This window comes from Acipenser ruthenus, chromosome 41 (genome assembly GCF_902713425.1).
Source record: "Acipenser ruthenus chromosome 41, fAciRut3.2 maternal haplotype, whole genome shotgun sequence".
NCBI lineage: Eukaryota > Metazoa > Chordata > Actinopteri > Acipenseriformes > Acipenseridae > Acipenser > Acipenser ruthenus.
In genome coordinates, this window is record NC_081229.1 from 4,502,931 (window position 1) to 4,521,240 (window position 18,310).

General features: G+C 39.6%; 3 protein-coding genes across 4 annotated transcripts; 2 read left to right on the top strand and 1 right to left on the bottom strand.

Moving 5' to 3' along the window:
* The first annotated feature begins 210 nt into the window (after window positions 1-210).
* Window positions 211-4,431, top strand: LOC131709083 (zinc finger protein 501-like). 2 transcript variants are annotated; one of them, XM_059010924.1, is made up of 2 exons: window positions 211-335; window positions 1,643-4,431. In XM_059010924.1, the coding sequence occupies exon 2, from the start codon at window positions 1,688-1,690 to the stop codon at window positions 2,846-2,848; it is 1,161 nt and encodes a 386-aa protein (XP_058866907.1). In that variant the 5' UTR covers window positions 211-335; window positions 1,643-1,687; the 3' UTR covers window positions 2,849-4,431. The 2 variants fall into 2 exon arrangements, with proteins under 2 accessions (XP_058866907.1, XP_058866906.1); XM_059010923.1 differs by having other exon boundaries at window positions 215-476.
* A 2,089-nt stretch (window positions 4,432-6,520) lies between these two features.
* LOC117964864 (carcinoembryonic antigen-related cell adhesion molecule 21-like) lies at window positions 6,521-9,039 on the bottom strand. Its single transcript, XM_059010628.1, has 3 exons — window positions 8,878-9,039; window positions 8,367-8,696; window positions 6,521-6,846 (listed from the first exon to the last, which is right to left on the bottom strand). The coding sequence occupies exons 1-3, from the start codon at window positions 8,921-8,923 to the stop codon at window positions 6,521-6,523; spliced, it is 702 nt and encodes a 233-aa protein (XP_058866611.1). The 5' UTR covers window positions 8,924-9,039.
* A 1,448-nt stretch (window positions 9,040-10,487) lies between these two features.
* On the top strand, window positions 10,488-17,812 carry LOC131709025 (carcinoembryonic antigen-related cell adhesion molecule 20-like). The gene is made up of 10 exons (XM_059010629.1): window positions 10,488-10,542; window positions 10,979-11,146; window positions 11,648-11,968; window positions 14,452-14,733; window positions 14,839-15,099; window positions 15,942-16,053; window positions 16,238-16,278; window positions 16,549-16,616; window positions 16,925-16,957; window positions 17,055-17,812. The coding sequence occupies exons 1-10, from the start codon at window positions 10,488-10,490 to the stop codon at window positions 17,100-17,102; spliced, it is 1,389 nt and encodes a 462-aa protein (XP_058866612.1). The 3' UTR covers window positions 17,103-17,812.
* Window positions 17,813-18,310: the final 498 nt, after the last annotated feature.

Genomic DNA, 18,310 nt, shown 5'->3' on the forward strand with positions numbered 1-18,310 from the left:
AGCTACTTGACCATTGCCCAACACAAAGTTATATATATATATATATATATATATATATATAGTTTACACAATTAAATACAAATCGTTTGATGATATATTTAAAGAACACAGTAATGAAAGTGCGTTTCTGAATATGCAGTTCAATACGCGATCGTGAATGTGTGTGTGTGTGTGTCCGATTGGTTTGACTGACGCCAATCTAGTCAAATCAACACCGTGATCCTTCCAGCCCGAACGGTATCCCTCAGCGAATGAGACACAGCGGGGGGCGGGTTTGCTCGGGTCACGTGGATATGCTGCATTGTTGCAAGTCAGAAGAAAGCGCATTAAATTATGTGAGATTACATACTGTGAATTCGGAATTGAGCTGTTTATCTAAGAAAATACAAAATAACTACCCAACACCTGGAAACAAAAGTTTTCCGCAGATTTACTGAGCACGCCTTAGCTCTGCTGCGGTTATATTAAGGCATAAGGTAAGCTGCATATATATAGTGTTTATAAAATAAAATACTTTGTAACCCGGTTTTGTACAAACGAAAATATTTGTGCCTAAAGCATCTGTTCATAATGTTGTAGTATCGATCAGAGAGTGCATATCTATTGTTAAACTTTATGGATAACATATATTTTTGGTTTTTTCGAAATCCGCTTTGCTTTTCTCTAGCAATTATCTGGAGCTAAATTATTTGTAATAAACTAAACGGTAACATTTCTTGTCAAAGTAAGAAGCACTATATTATTTAAAAAAAAAATTACAGCTCAAAATGTATGTGTTTATGTAGCGCTCACATTGACAACCTATATACCCATATAACAGTTTTTACCAAACATTTAAACCGGGGTACTTTATTACACGTATTAATAAAATACATGCACACTTTGTAACCCATTCCGGTCGTGTGGTACTGTGACCTTCACGTCTAGAAATACTAAAATAAACGGAGTAAATTCAGTGACAAACCTTTACACTGGAATCTGTTTCAATGGCCTACTCTGTGACCTTTCAGCTATAGTTGAAAGGTCATAGTGTCACGTGGTTTGAATTGAATGTTCAGTCCCAGCATTTAAGATTCTCCAGACAAGTTAAAGAAGACAGCTTTTTTAAAATAAATTAATTATAACTATTATTTCAATATTGGAGTAGAATTATTACACTATTAAATACAAAGGGACATGTTTTAAAGCAATTAAATTTGACACTACTTGCTTAGAACCTAATGCAATCCCACATACAGGCAGCAATGTGGAGTAGTGGTTAGGGCTCTGGACTCTTGACCAGAGGGTCGTGTGTTCAATCCCAGGTTTAGGGACACTGCTGCTGTACCCTTGAGCAAGGTACTTTACCTAGATTGCTCCAGTAAAAACCAAACTGTATAAATGGGTAATTGTATGTAAAAATAATCTGTAAAAAATAATGTAATTGTATGTAAAAATAATGTGATATCTTGTAACAATTGTAAGTTGCCCTGGATAAGGGTGTCTGCTAAGAAATTAATAATATAGTATAGCATTTCACATCAAAAATGTGTTTCTTACAAAACATTTGTGACTAATATAATGAGTAGCAGGTAAGATGTATAAATTTGTTAGCTATAATCAAGTAAAAAAGAGCAATTCACTAGTGTGTGTGTTTTTGTAGTGACCCAGGCCCTGAAGAGACACCAGCCCTCCAGTAATTGAGAAGATGGAGCCGGCCTGTCTCGCCATACTGCACCCTGACCAGGTTGCAGGGGATATCGGTGAACTGGGGCCTGTGAAGGTGATAGAGAAGCAAGCTGATGCAGGATCGAAATCTGACCCCATTGATGAAGACGATGAACCAGGATCTGTCTGCACTAAAGAACACAGCGATACGGAATCTGTCCACATCAAAAAAGAGGTCATTGACCCAGAACTGGAATCCAACAAAGACATAAAAAAACATGAAGAAACAAGTCTTTCAACAGACACCCTGTACATCTGCCCCGAATGTGGCAAGAGTTTCGCTCAGCTGCAGACTCTGAGAAGACACTTGCGTACCCACGTGTCGGAGACCTCTTTACAGTGCTCCCAATGTGGGAAGAAATTCAACCAGCTTTCCAAATTCAAAGCCCACCAGCGTTTTCACACCGGGAAGAGCCACGATTGCTCGGATTGTGGGAAGAGCTTCCGGCAGTTGGGAGACCTCAAATCCCACCAGCGCATCCACACTGGAGAGACGCCGTATCGCTGCCCGGAATGCGACAAGAGCTTCAAGAACTTAGGGAACCTCAAGGCGCATCGACGCATCCATTCCGGGGAAACGCCTTTCCCCTGTCCGGAATGCGGGAAGAGCTTCCGGCAGCTGCAGACTTTGAAAAGGCACGTGCGCATTCACACCGGTGAGACTCCGTATCACTGCTCCGACTGCGGGAAAAGCTTCAAGCAGTCCGGGGAGCTGAAAGCCCACCAGCGCAATCACACGGGAGACATGCCCTACCGCTGCTCCGACTGCGGGAAGAGTTTCAAACACCTGGGCAATCTGAAAACGCACCAGCGCGTTCACACAGGAGAGAAGCCGTATCGCTGCACGGAGTGCGACAGGAGCTTCAAGCAGTCCGGAGACCTCAAGGCTCACGTGCGCATTCACACGGGGGAGACCCCCTTCGGCTGCAGCGAGTGCGGGAAGAGTTTCAAGAGGGTGGTGACCCTCAAAGCCCACCAGAGGGTTCACACCGGAGAGAGGCCGTATCTGTGCTCCGAATGTGGGAAGAGTTTCAAAGAGTCCGGGGCTCTGACCAAACACCAGCGCATTCACACAGCCGCCCCCCCTCCATCGCTTCTCTACCTGAGAAGCGAATCAAGCAATCAGGAGACCACCAGCTGAATCAGGCCAGGGAAAGCCTTGGGTGAAGCACGTGAAGTTTGAAAAATGTTTTTATTTAACAAATGAACGTTTTCCAAAAACTACAAAGTAACCAGGTCTCTGAAGCGCTCACAAAATCCAGTTTGGTATCCTTGGCTCCCAGATCCCCAAGTTATAAATGGATTATTTAAAGAAAGTTTCATTCAGGTGGATTAAATAACGTTTAATGTTTTAGAATGCATTGTGAAGTTTAAAAACTCAGCAGTTCAAGGGCCATAATGCAATTCGAGTTTAAACAAAACAAAAAAAAATTATTCTACAAATCCCATCACGCCAACTGGTGTTTTATATCTGCTTTTTTGTGTTCCTGCTACCTGATCCTCATACCTGGCACAGGCACCCTTGTCAATTCATTCATTCTTAATATAAACCCCTCGCTCCTGTGCAGACAGAATTGCATTTCTACAAGGCAGTGGTGATACTTCAGGGATAAGTGGTTATTGAAACATCTTCCACGCATAACTCTCATTTATAAAAGTGTGCTGTTTATTTTGTATAGAATTGAACCCAATTTAACTCAAACCCACTTCCCCCCTGTTGAGAAATTAAGCTTTTTACAATAAAAGCTTTTTAAAGAAGGCAAATTGATACAAAATGCGCATCTGTTGTACAGGTTCTATATCTCTCTGAAAGGTTTAGCGATCCAATTTCAGTATTTATTTTCACAATAAAATGCTTTGACCTTGAGACAGTTTCGAAACATCTACAGGAGTAAAATAAATAAATACACTTCTGTGCTGCAAACAAGGTCAACGAAAGAACAGAGTCAAGCTGAGGCAACATGTTCTAAAGGGAGCTGCAGCAATTCAGGCTGTAGACTGTCATTACATTGCAAAAACCATAAACACATTCTTACATGATTCCAGTTTAATTCATTATTATTATTATTGTATTTAAATTTAAAACAGATACTATAGCAATACAATAATGAATGCATCGCAACTAGACTAGCCAGCAAGCTTAAACAGAAGAAAAAGATGAAGAACAAACACACTTCATTTTGAATTGCTATTAGAACAATGGGTCTCGCTGTCCTCAGATCAATGTGCCTCTCAAGTAATGATAATGAAGGGCATGCCCGCTGCTCCTCAGTGTAATCCAGTTACAGGCCCACCATGCCAGTTCTACATGCTGGATTAGATGCCATAAAATAGAAGCTAAAAGTAACGCTTTATTCTGTGTGGCAAAGTTACTTAATAAACAGATGACAGGTGTGCTCATATCCCAAATGCTATATGTTAGTATGTTTATTAAGATTTCTATTGGTAGTTTGCTGGTCCAACTTAATAAACCATTGTTTTACAGAATTGTAGAAGTTTTTGAATAATCATGCAATCCTGTAATTTTCATATGTTTGTGTTTCTCTGTTGCATGTGTATTGAATGTTTATTAACATGTAATTGAAAGTTAATAAAAGGGTAATGGCATGTTAATGAAATACTTGTGCCACGCAGAATAAAGCATTACCCAAAACCCTTTAGGTGACAAGTAGCAAAATATTTTTCTTTATACAGTAAAGTATTGGCAAGGCACATAATTGGTAATTATGTTTCCATCATTTTATTTCTTTTTCGTAATCTAGTACCTAACAAAAATAGAGCTTTTAAACCTGCATATTACATATAGTATAATATATATATATATATATATATATATATATATATATATATATATATATATATATATATATATGATATATAGATAGATAGATAGATAAATTACACACAAGTTTAAGTTTAGTCATAACAACAAAAATATATATATATAATTATGTCTCTGAAATATTGATTTTAAATGATTAACTAAACATGCACATGCTTTGAAATATTTTCAATAGCAGTCATGTTATACCAGTCATTTATTTAACAATGGTGTAATCAAAAGTCTTATTTGCAAGGGGGGCGGAAAATGCAGCCTGATGTAGATAGAAAGTTGAAAGCATTTATTGTATATATTGCTTTTAAGGTATTTCTGCTGCATTAACCGAGATACAACAGCTTGTTCACTGTGTGTGTGTTAGGGGTGTGGGGCTAAAGACTTGTTAATAATCCATGTAACCAGGCCATCGACCTGCACGGGACTGAATACTGCCTCCCCCTAATCTGAAACAGGAACTGTTCTTCAGCATATTTTTCCTGAACAAACAAACACAGTTCTTGAATTCACCCCCTTGTGAAGGTTAGGAGATAAGCTAATCAAAATCTGCCTTCTGTACTGTAGATTGTATGGAATGTTACTAAGGTTATATGATAAGCTTTGAGATCACAAACCACCTAATTTAAAAATTAACCCTTCACCCATTAGAAAGTAAATGATTGCTGATGTGGAGTTGGATGTGGGGGTGGGATTGGCAGACTTGCTAATGCAACACCCCCTCCCCTTACTCAAATTACAGGGAACATGAATTTGAGTTTTTAATTGAGAATGGTTTCTGTTTTAATTTTCTAAAGTGGTTTCCCCTTTATAAGGAGCAGCCCGAGGATTACATTGCAATCATGCTTCTGATGTCCTTGCAGCAGCTTTTAAAAAGTACAAAATAACAAAACAAACAACTTTGATGCCCACAGTTATCTTAGTTTTGTTGTTTAGTCATTTTTTAAAGCAGCTTAGTCCTCGTGCAAAGGGATTGGTGACGTCATTTATAATGACTTGCAAAGAGACTCCCAGGGAATGGATGAGATGTTGGATTGCTTATCCCTGGTACGCAGTAGGCTCTATCTGAATGATCTAAACTGCAGGGGTACAGGATTTAGATCTGCCGCAGTGCAAGTGAGTTGAATAGACCCCAGGATGCGCATGGGGTCCAGGTGGAAATGCTCATCTTCGGCAGGGGCTGGAGTTCACCTCTTCACACCTGGCCTGGCTCTACTACACTGCTGGTCTGTTCGTTCTCATCACTGTGGATTCAGTGTTTGTTTGTAATGGGGGAAGCTTCTGGTTTGCAGCGGACCGGTCTGGGACTTGGGCCTATTCACTAGTGGTCTCTTTGTTGTTTTGGGTCAGTGTATTGAATGTTGTGCGCCGCTATACAAAAAAAGAAAAATTAGTCTTCAGTGCAGCATGGCATGTTTATGCAGTATTCTCAGTATTAGTTTAAAATATGTAACCTATTGAAAAAGATTATAAAAATATATGTGAAGTACAGAAACCCAAGCCATGATGACAGTGCCCTCATGCAATGAAATGTTTGAAATATTAACACTATCAAAAACTGAAGACCAACCTTAAATCAATCATTGACCAACAAAACTCTTTAGGATTCCCAACACTAACTATAGAAAGTATTCCCCTACAAATCCAATAAACTCACCAGTCACAGTAAATTCCTTTACTGCAGAAGTGTTTCTTCCAGTCAATGAGTTCCAGGCTACACAGGTGTAACTTCCCCTATCAGCATTGCTTACAGAAGCTATCTTGTATTGCGAGCCCTGGGCAGTCTCTGTCTCATTGAAATACCAGGTATAATTACAAGGGGGCATAGACTGAGCTGAACATGTGAATGTTATGGATGAGCCTTCAGCTGCTGAGTCTGGTGCTGTAATAGATACCTGCTCTGGTCCATCTGCAATACACACAAGATACCTGTGAAGAGCCTTAAACATTCACACCCCAGTGGAGCAGGCAGAATGACTCTCAATTCAGCATGCACAGAGAAAAGAGAATCTTTGGATACTTACAATAGACCTCCAATCTGTATCTAGGGCTCGTCTCTTCACTTAAAGGGTTACTAGCTTTACACTGATATTCTCCATTATCAGACTGCAGCACTGGGTTGAAGGAGACTACACTGCTGTCCACAGACAATGTTATCCTGTCACTAGTGGACAAGGGCTGACCGTCCTTCAGCCAGAGCCTTGAGGAAACAGTCTGTGATCCAAGCACCTCGCAGGTCAGCTTTAGAGCCTGGTTTGCTATTGGCTGTGCAAGGCTGGGTTTCACATTTACATTAGCTATCGGCTCTGTAAATAGAAGGGACAGAGATAGGCACTCTAGCAATAAAATATGTTGCTTTGTACAGTAAAATGAAATGTTATGAGAATTCAGGGGTATACAGTATATTTAAGGAGGTTCATTAAAAAAATTACTCAAAGTAACAGAAAATAATTTCACAAAATCATACCCGATATGAATTGCCATAACTTTGTAGGTTTCAGATACACGTGAATCGTAAGAAAAAGTGGATCAAAGAAATGATGGTAGTTCATATTTGGTAAGATTTACTGGAATACATTTACTAGCTCTATGTCCTTTATGACTTGTTTATCTGAGGCCCATCTGTTCACAGTGCATTAGGCACTGCAGCCCACTGTTAGCTTTTTGTTTTATATTTATATTTATATATATATATATATATATATATATATATATATATATATATATATAAAACAATACATAGAATGCTCTTCAGAGAACACTGTGTGATTGAGCAGCATTGGCTACAGCTGAAGAGGTGTTTAATCAGGACCGCTGTGCCTCTCTAATGTGTTAGAAAGCAGATGAGCTCCAGAGAGTGATCACAGGGTAGGGTGGGAGTCCCATAGATCAGGGCAGGGGGTTACATCAATACCATCTAGCAGGAGATAAATGCTGAAGCACAGAACTGCAGAGCCAAGTCTTGATGTGTGAAACAACAGCACTCAAACTACACATGTAGCTCACTCCAAACAAGGACATGTAATTCAGGTTTGATTTTAGTATAGTTATAATTTGAATAAGCTTACCAAACTGAAGTAACTTACTCCACTTTTTCGTAACGCCGGTACCAAAATGCAATTTAGTAAGCACTCCTATTTGGTGGAAAAGCTATGTCTAGTATGTTTTGTTGTTAGCAAAAATGTACGAATGCAAGTAGAGATTACATAATACTAAAAAAAGGGCTTCCGAGACACAAGAAAGTGACCAAAAATCATAACCAGTCTGTCTATAGAAATACCAAACCTGGCAGAATAGTGATTTTCTGTGTATATTGGATGTTCATCACACAGTAAAAAATAAATAAATAAATAAGTGTCTTGATTCAAATAGACCTGAAACATATTGGGGGGGGGGGGGTTACATTTTAAAAAGATAGCCTCTATATTCAATGAAATTGTGATGCATTCAATACATGTGTATGTACAGCTCCACTAGCACCCAAAGAGGGCGATGGTGTGAGTAGAGTAACACAGCAGAGCCCCCTCTGTTCTGCATGCCCCTCAGATGTCCCAATACTTTGCTAAGGCAGATTTATAATCAAACCATCAGGTATCCCTCTACTTTATTATTTAGTAGATGCTTTTATGCAATACAGACTAGGGGATCCACTGCTGCTACTACAGGACCTGAAGGTCAGACCACAAGGAGGTTGTTACTTCCTCAAGGTCACACACTTCAAGTTACTGAGCTGGGATTGAACCTGGAACCTCCTGGTATCAAGCCCTTTTCTTTAATCACTTGACCAGCAAACCTTCTATTTAACTCATTTGGATAAATAACTTACCATAAACTTCCAAGGTAACTTTTCCATTGATGTGTTCTGCATTTCCTGATAGCTCGATAAGGCCCTGAAATGCATACACTCCAGCGTCGCTGAGGCACACAGATCTGAGCTCCACTGATCCCGTAGCTGTGTTCAGGGTGACTCTGTTCACATATTCAGGAGTTATGACTGGGTTGAATCCGACCCATGACACCACAAGGATATTTGCAGGGCTGAAAGACCATATCACTGCAGCTAGAACTCCAGGGGGTTTAATCTGCAGCTGTACGCTGTCTCCAACCTTGCTGATTACAGGGTCAGTGACAGGTTTTACTTCCAAAGCTAAACAACCTTAAAAAAAAAAAAATCTATAGATTTAAAAATCCTCACATGATGTTAAACTGTACAGGTGTGCTATTGCGCTTGAATGAATTTATTAACAGCTTGACCTTAGAATTCTGAAATGCTTAACAAATATATAAAACACTGTATTCTGTTTATATATATATATATATATATATTTTTTTTTTACCTGCACATAACGATATGATAATCCAGTTCATTAAGTGCGCTTCCATACTGAGATCTGCCTACCAGCGCTGCTGTGCTGTTTCAGTGCAGTGATCATCAGCACTTTCCTTCTCCAGGAACCAGAAGATAAGCTGATTCACTGGGGGAGGGAGCATGGCACATACATGCTGCAAACCAGGAAAACATTGTAATTATTCTAGTAACCTTTGACACTATCGGTAATGACATTTAAAGTTGCAGGCGATCCATTTGTTATTATGAGTCTGAGACTGTAAAGAGCCTGTATAGTGCACAATGTTCACCGATTTGCCACGTATCAAGATGTTGGTTTCCCAAAGGCATTGTAGCAGGACAGCCTGTGGCTCCAGATGTTACTGTCAGGAAGGGAGACTCAGAGAGGGAAGCTGCAGTGAAGCGCTAATGCACATGTTTATTCATCTCAAAGGGGAACAAAAGAACAATAAACAAACACATAGGTCACAAGGGTCAAAACAGATTTCAAACAAAAACACAACAAGGATGCAATACTTACCTAGATCAGGCTGGGCATTCCCCTTCACTCACCTATCCTCCTTATTACCACCAAACAAAGGGGTTTTCTTCCCTTTAAATGCATGCAGCCTTCCCCCAGCTGGCACTCAATGACCTAATTAGGGAATGGCCACATCCCACCTGTGATTGTTGGCAAGGATGGATTTAACCCCATCCCAGCCAAACTTACATTCACAAAAACCACGATTTACACATAGGGCTTACACCCTGCCACAGGCATAAACAACATGTTATTACATCATGTAATAAACATACATCAATATATGCAGTACAGCTTACATTAACACACTTAGTTGTTTATTTGTGGTTTTTAATATATTTCTTTTTATTTCATTGAAAAGACGTTTGCACTAGAGAAAAAACCAAGGCGTAAGTTTTATTTTATTATTGGGGTTCCTATCTCTATAGTCTTGATCATTAATACAGATCATATTGGACTAGCCAAACACTGCGCTGTATACTGACTGTATTATCTGCTACAGCCACAGTATCTACAATGTCAGTGTTATTTTTAAAGACAGACAGTTTCTTATCCCCCAGAATGCAATACTCTGAATAACTTCTGCTATAGAATGTCCTTACCAAGTTTCGTCAGAATTGGATTAGTGATTCGTTAGATACAGTATATGAAAAACAGTGGATAATACAGACAGCAATATTCAGAAAGATTCAACCATTCAAAATATCATTTTGAAAAATATGTATTTTGTATCTACCAGAAGATTTAGTTCTACATGAATAAAAAGTATTTTAATTGAAAATAAGACATTTATGAAGTAAGTGGAGGACTCTTGATTATTATTATTATTATTATTATTATTATTATTATTATTATTATTATTATTAATCATTTAGCAGACACTTATATCCAAAGTACAGATAAAATAATTATCACATTCACATGAAACGCACTGCCGCACATGCTCCATGGAAAATACGACATCAATAAATCATGTTAGACTCCAGTAAATCTGTTTATGAAATGTACAGAAACGGATTGATTTATAGGGAGCCTCTTATATGAAATGATACAAACAAGGAAGTCTCTTTCACACCGCAATGGAGAACTCACAAGCAGCACTTCTGATGTTGGCATTCCTGCTGTTTCTAAAAGGTAAACATGTTGCATCTTTAAACTGATGGGACACTTACACATCTAATGCCTTCAGCTAAACATAATATTTGTATACAGTACTATATTTTTAAGGCGTTACATGTGTAAGCATCTGCAAATATCCAGTTTCATTGATCAGGTAGTTTAACAGTTCATCTGAGTATTTACCAGTTGTTGTGATATTACATCTTCTACTGCTGCTAATAATGTTAAGGATAGTAATAACAGACATCACTTACAGTTTGACAGAATTACAATGCTGTTTTTTTTTTTTTAGGGTCGTCAACACTGGCAGTAAAACCTGTCACAGACCCTGTGATCGGTGAGGTTGGAGACACTGTAACACTGGAGATTAAACCCCCTGGGGCTCTAGCTGCAATATCTTGGGTTAGCCCTACAAGTATCACTGTGGTGTCGCTTACCGGTTCCACCCCAGTCATAGGCCCTGGATATGAGAACAGAGTCACCCTGGACACATCTACAGGATCAGTGGAGCTCAGATCTGTGAACCACAAAGACGCTGGCATGTATGTTTTTGATGGCATTACCATTGTATCAGGAATCAGAGAATCATTCAAGGGAAACATTACCTTGAACGTCAGTGGTAAGTTATTTATCCGAATTTGCCTTCCAAATAGAAATATACCTGATGGTTCATTTATAAATCTTAGCAAAGTATTGAGACAGCAGTTGGACGAAAATGTCTTTGTATCAGGAAACAGAAACATTCAAGGGAAAGTTGACCTTGTATGTTTATGGCTAGTCAATTAAGAACAAATATCGCCTGTTTTCTTTGCAACGTGTGGGTCAGGGGAGGCACACTAACATGCTGTGCCTGCTCACTCTTCAAAAGAGGTCTAGTGTAAACTGTGATGGTCTGTCCTTGGAGGGAGGGGATCCAACTTTTGAAGAAATCTATAAAAATATGGAATACATAGTGTCATGTGACCTGGTATTGGGCTTGGTTATTGTTTGATGGGTATTTAACTGTATGCTGTGTTTTCAATGTGTTTAAAATGTATTTGACTATTTAGTCTAATATGTATAATAAAAATAGCACTTTTGTTTCTTCTTTTTTTGTTGGTTTTGTTTTTACGATATTCAGCTCTGGTATTAAAACCTGTCACAGACCCTGTGATCAGCAAGGATGGGGACAATGTAACTCTGGAGATTCGACCCCCTGGAGCTCTAACTGCAATGACATGGACTTTCAGTCCTACGGGTATCACTGTGGTGTCATGGTCCAGATCAGCCCCAGTCATAGGCACTGGATATGTTAACAGAGTCACCCTGAACACAACTACAGGATCACTGGGGCTCAGCTCTGTGAATGGCAGTGACTCTGGGGTGTATCTGTTTCGGGGCAAAACCGCTGTATCAGGAAATCCAGAAGACATCGATGGAAATGTCACCTTGGAAGTGTACGGTAAGTCAATGAAGAATGCATCAATTAACAATGTGTGGGTGGGGGAGGCAGACCAGTATACTCTACCGCCTCACTCATCAAAAGAGAGTTGATTGGCTCACTGCTGTCTTATTTTGTGGATCAACCAAGAATGATTCGCAATACAACACGGTTAATATTTTACTGAACATCAAAATCAGCATGCAATACAAAAAAGGCCCTTTATGTGCATAATGTTTCAGAGACAACAGCGTGTGCTGTCTTCATTCCTCTCGTCCAACAAAAGATTTCTGCACAATCCTTTCTATACCTATCCTGTGGTGACATCATTCTTTTAAAATTCTCTCTTTCGTAACTGTTTTCCTGTGCAGCTCGGTAGCCTCTCGGTTCTTCTAATAAACACGCTCACAATTCATTTATTTGACACACACACCCTGCTAATAAAATATATTACTACACGAGATTACAACAGAAGAGTACAAGACAGCCTTTATGTATCATACCCAGATAAGCAATGTGTCCCTATCAGTAATTGTCCGCAAGCTTGCCTTGTAAACAAGTAGCAGTGTGGAGTAGTGGTTAGGACTCTGGACTCTTGACTGGAGGGTTGTTGGTTCAATCCCAGGTGGGGGACACTGCTGTTGTACCCTTGAGCAAGGTACTTTACCTAGATTGCTCCAGTAAAAGCCCAAGTGTATAAATGGGTAATTGTATGTAAAAATAATATGATATCTTGTAACCATTGTAAGTTGCCCTGGATAACATTAAAAAAAACACACTCTTTCTCTTAACAGAAGGAACAACATTATAAGTATATGATTTGGGGTATTGCTGGTAGTTTCATTGCACTGCTAAGTTTGGAGAAACAGCACAACGCGGTCACATGCTGAGGAACAAACTTTTCCTCACTACCCCCTAGTATATATTAGTACTTTTCATGTCAGATTTGCATTTAAAAATCATGGATTGAATGAGACGTTCCAGAGGCATAGTTCTATAAAACCTTTTGTCCTCTGAAGTTATAAGAACACACTCATCAAGGGTGATTTGGTCATGCATCTGAAGCCACATGTGTCCTAGTTAAGGCCTGATGACCTCATAAAGACCAATATAACGAATAGGGCTGTTTTCTGCCTACGCCTGAACTGAATGAAACCTATCTAGTATCATGAGGCTTGTTTCAAAAAGAAAAGCAGCTTCAGTGAAGGAGGCGAACACTACTGAGAGCTGTGGAGATAGTTCACTAGCCAGGATGCAGATAAGATAAAAAGGAAGGCTTGAAAATTCATTGTGTCACAGCTATGAGATTATTATTGTGCACAAAAGCATGTATTTCTAGTAAGAGTTAAACTCAGTTAAGTTCTGGATGTAGTGTGTGGGATACACCGCTATTCCGCTACTTTGATGGGGAAACTACCTTCTGATATAGCTTCAGGTGTGGTTTTAAATTTCCATCATAAGGGTGAGTCACAGTGACAGATTATGTATATGCATTAAACACAGCATTCTTGCCAATGTCTCTGTACTCTGTGTACTGTGAGAAGGTGCTGTGGCTTTGGTAATAGAACATAAGAACATAAGAACATAAGAACGTTTACAAACGAGAGGAGGCCATTCGGCCCATCTTGCTTGTTTGGTTGTTAGTAGCTTATTGATCCCAGAATCTCATCAAGATTCTTGAAGGATTCCAGGGTGTCAGCTTCAACAACATTACTGGGGAGTTGGTTCCAGACCCTCACAATTCTCTGTGTAAAAAAGTGCCTCCTATTTTCTCTTCTGAATGCCCCTTTATCTGATCTCAATTTGTGACCCCTGGTCCTTGTTTCTTTTTTCAGGTCGAAAAAGTCCCCTGGGTCGACATTGTCTTTACCTTTTAGAATTTTGAATGCTTGAATCAGATCACCACGTAGTCTTCTTTGTTCAAGACTGAACAGATTAAATTCTTTTAGCCTGTCTGCATACGACATGCCTTTTAAACCCGGGATAATTCTGGTTGCTCTTCTTTGCACTCTTTCTAGAGCAGCAATATCCTTTTTGTAACGAGGTGACCAGAACTGATGAGACTCTCATGCACGACAAAGAGCTTCAGGGATTAGTCGCTATTTCTGTTTGAATGGGATCTCATTGTGTTCAACAGTGTTGTAATATGAATGTTCATTTTAGATGGACCAGAATCCCTGACTCTGTTTATCAGCCCCCAAAAGCTGATCTATAGCGCAGGATCAGACCTTGCTCTGTCCTGCTCTGCACAGTCCAGCCCACCTGCTCACTACCAATGGTTCTTCAATGGAGCCCCTCTTAACAAACTGGGCTCACAGCTCAATGTGGCTCACACTTCTTTCTTAGTTATTTAGATCTAAGATGTGAGACTTTTTTTTATGGAAACGTTCATGCAACTCAACTGGTGTACTTGTAAAATACTATACAGTGTTATTTTTTTTCACCCTTCTATTAATGGGTTAAAGGCTATACCAATGGCATAACCTGAATCCTTCTATTCACAGAGCCGATAACTAATGTAAAAGTGGAACCCAATCCTGCCCAGCCAATAGCAAACCAGACTCTAAAGTTGGCCTGCCAGGTGCTTGGATCACAGATTGTTTCCTCAAGGTTCTGGCTGAAGGACGGTCAGCCCTTGGTCCCTACTGACAGAATAACAGTGTCTGTGAACAGCAGTGTAGTCTCCTTAAACAAAGTCCTGCAGTCTGATAATGGAGAATATCAGTGTAAAGCTAATGGCCCTGTAAATGAAGTGACGAGCGCTGTGTACAAATTGGAGGTCAATTGTAAGTATCCAGAGAGCCTCTTTTCTCTGTGCAAGCTGAATTCAGACTCATTCTGCCTGCTCCACTGGGATGGGAGTGTTCACAGGTATCTTGTGTGTTTTGCAGATGGACCAGAACAGGCATCTCTTACAGGACCAGACAAAGCCGCTCTCAATTCATCTGTAACGTTCACATGTTCGGCTCAGTCTGTCCCCGCTTGTATTTACATCTGGTATGTAAATGGGATACAGACTGCCCAGGGCTCCCAATACCAGATAGATGCTGTTAGCAATGTTGATACAGGGAGCTACATGTGCATGGCCTGGAACTCAGTGACAAGACGGACCAGCATCGCAGAGAAAAAACTTGTGTTGTTTAGTGTGACTGGTGAGTCGTTGTGGTTTTTATATTTACATTTATATAAATCATTGAAAGAAATTACTGGCATTCAACCGTGTGGCTGCTTTTTGGTAGCAACCCACTGACACCTCTTTGAGACTGGACATTCAGGATAGTCGCAGCCTTTTCAACGATATCAAATCATTACTTGTAGGCTTAGTGGTCCAGTGGTTAAAGAAAAGGGCTTGATACCAGGAGGTTCAAATCCCGGCTCAGTCACTGACTCATTGTGTGTGACCCTGAGCAAGTCACTTTGTGCTCCGTTCTTTGGATGAGACCTAAAACAAACAAGGTCCTATTGGAAGTGACTACAGCAGCAGTTGGGATGCATGGTGCACCCCTAGTCTTTGTAAGTTGCTTTGGATAAAAGTGTCTGCTAAACGACTAATTAATAATTATAATTAATTCATTGGTCCTCAGTTGGCCCACAGTTTTCTCCATTCTAGCCACATTCTCACATGGAAATGTAAGCATTTTAAACAAGGCTCAAAATTAACCCTTTCCTGGTTCCCATTAATATACACACCATCAATCTACACACCTTTATACCAAATATAAAGTGAATAATTATCAAAATACACTGTTACTGCTACAGCTGGTGGAATTATGAATCGTTTACAGTGTAGAAAATGGGAATTAAAACAAGTATCGTTACAAAATAAGTTATTAACACAAAATAAATAGTATTTACAAGGGAGGGGGTTTGTAAATAAATTCAGACGTGCTGTTACAGTGTCTCAGTGTAAATAACCACAGCACTCACTGGACACACTGTAATCCCCAACGCTTAGCTCTGAGATGTTTGTTTGACAGTTTACTCCTCTATCTAGGTAAAGAAGGGCCCATCTTGTCTGCAGGAGAGATCACTGGAGTTGTCATCGGCACACTTGCAGGGGTCACTGGCATTGCTCTTGGGGTGTATTTCAGTGTAAAGCTATGCAGGTGAGTGTACTGTGTGGATTACTGTTGTATGTATTGTTTTGCACCCAGCATGTGGGCTGTGCAATTGACAATTGCTTTTCTCAACCCCTAATGTTATATAAATGTTTCCTTTATTAATAGCATTGCAAGGACTGTGCAAAAAAAATAAAATAAAATAAACACTGCTGTTTTACATTTTACTCAGGAAGAATCCAGATGATCCCAAACTTGGTCCAGCTGAAAGAAGTGAGTATGCCTGATTACAGGAGGCTGTGTGGTCCAGTGGTTAAAGAAAAGGGCTTGTAACCAGGAGGTCCCCGGTTCAAATCCCACCTCAACCACTGACTCATTGTGTGACCCTGAGCAAGTCACTTAACCTCCTTGTGCTCCGTCTTTCGGGTGAGATGTAGGTGTAAGTGACTCTGCAGCTGATGCATAGTTCACACACCCTAGTCTCTGTAAGTCTGCTAAATAAATAATAATGATAATAATGATAATGATGATCTCCTATGACAGGTTTAGATGCTGTCACTTGGCCGAATGCATCAGAAACATATGAGAACATCGCTACTGACCAGACAGCAGTAAGTAACCAGAGGGATACTGTATAGGAACCTGTGTGCACGTGTGTTTATGAAGTTGTTAGGGCTTTTGAAATTGAGTGTGTGTGTGTTGATCGGTATTCATTAACAGCTCATTACAGTAGCAACAGAGCAGCCTTTGTCATTTGAAATGTACTCTGCCCTTCCCTGGGGATTTATTCAGTGCTTCTGCAAAGGCAGGTATTGATAATAACAGGGAAACAATATACAGAAATCACAAGAGATGCATAATCTGGATAAGAGAACCTGCTTTGAAAGTAACTGAAATCCTGGATTCTTATTTTTTTCAGAGCAAAGCAAAAAAACAGGACCACGCATACACAGTAAGAACCCTTTACTGTCATAAAATCACACTGCTGTTAGATTTCATGACCTATCATGACTCTCAACCAATAACTGCGCTCCTCTCTCCCTGTACAGGACTTACAGTCTCCTGATCAGTCCACATACAGCACCTTGAACGAGTAGGGGGAATTCTATATGCCTGAACCCACCTTGTATCAACCCTGACAAGTTAGGAACTGAATCATAATACTTAAGATACATAACTATTGTACTAATGGGCTGAAGTGTAAGCCAGTGGACTTTCTGTCCAACAGACTTTGTTTCAGGAAACATCACAGCAGCCATACAGCCTATAAAGAGAACTTATTTTTCATTTTTTAGTTAAATATTTCTACTGCTTCTGCTTCCTGCATCTAATGACTGTTTCTGTTGTATGTATAAACACACACGCACACACACACACACACTGCACTCACCGAGGGTCCCCTTTCAGATCAAAAGGTTGAATCAAGATGTCTTAGAAGCTACTGCTGCCGGAGAACTGCAAAAACAATAGGCTTCTCTGAAATATCCTTCTGTGACAGAAGAGAGTGAACAAGGGGCACTGGCTTGAATGCTTTATTATTGGATCATTTTATGATTAAATCTGGTGATTTTAAAACCATTATGCTGATCCCACACATGGCTGCACAAACTACAAGATTCTGTGTACGAACGAGCAACGTGACACATGGGAGGAAGTGAGCTCCAGTATATGACTGATAAGATAGACTGACATTGAGAGGATAGGGAGCAGGTTTGGTTATATTTGCCATTTACATTAAAAGCTGTTCTTTTGAATATTAAAATGATCTATAAAAGTATTTATAAGATTTTTTTTTAACATGCGTTGTAAAAACTCTGCAAATGTTGTCTTAAAATGCAATAAAATTGTAATAGTATTATATTGATCTTGTCCAGAAACAAGGGTCACTCTTCTATCACATTGAAATGCTGAACAGCCACAGCTGAGATAAAATGATATCGCAAAAGTCTACAGGAAGCCATAATAGTAATAACAGTATTTCAGGTTTTAAAATGCCACCTTTTTCCATTTTTTTGGTCCAGTTTTGTTAAGTATATGGAAAACTACAAACTGGTATGTAATTCAATATGTTAACGTAACATTATTCAGCAGGTTTCATTTGACTTTATGCAAAAGATCCCAGCTTGACAGTTGTTTTGAGGTCTATCAGCTGCTAGGAACCAGATGAGCAGAGATGAGCCAAATGCCCTCCTCTCTTTCCTAAATTCTCTTATGTTCTTACACAGCTCAAGCACCATTCCTTGTGGAATACACACCACCACATAATTAGAGGGTTTTCAGGTCAGGACTGAGATGCTCTCCCTCT

Coding starts and splice junctions, on each gene's coding strand:
- LOC131709083 (XM_059010924.1), top strand. CDS start 1,688: ATGGAGCCGGCCTGTCTCGCCATACTGCACCCTGACCAGGTTGCAGGG.
- LOC131709025 (XM_059010629.1), top strand. CDS start 10,488: ATGGAGAACTCACAAGCAGCACTTCTGATGTTGGCATTCCTGCTGTTT. Junction 16,054..16,237: donor TTCAGTGTAAAGCTATGCAG/GTGAGTGTACTG, acceptor CATTTTACTCAG/GAAGAATCCAGATGATCCCA. Junction 16,958..17,054: donor AACAGGACCACGCATACACA/GTAAGAACCCTT, acceptor CTCCCTGTACAG/GACTTACAGTCTCCTGATCA.
- LOC117964864 (XM_059010628.1), bottom strand. CDS start 8,923: ATGGAAGCGCACTTAATGAACTGGATTATCATATCGTTATGTGCAG. Junction 8,697..8,877: donor TATCATATCGTTATGTGCAG/GTAAAAAAAAAA, acceptor TTTTTTTTTAAG/GTTGTTTAGCTTTGGAAGTA. Junction 6,847..8,366: donor AGTTACCTTGGAAGTTTATG/GTAAGTTATTTA, acceptor TTCTATTTACAG/AGCCGATAGCTAATGTAAAT.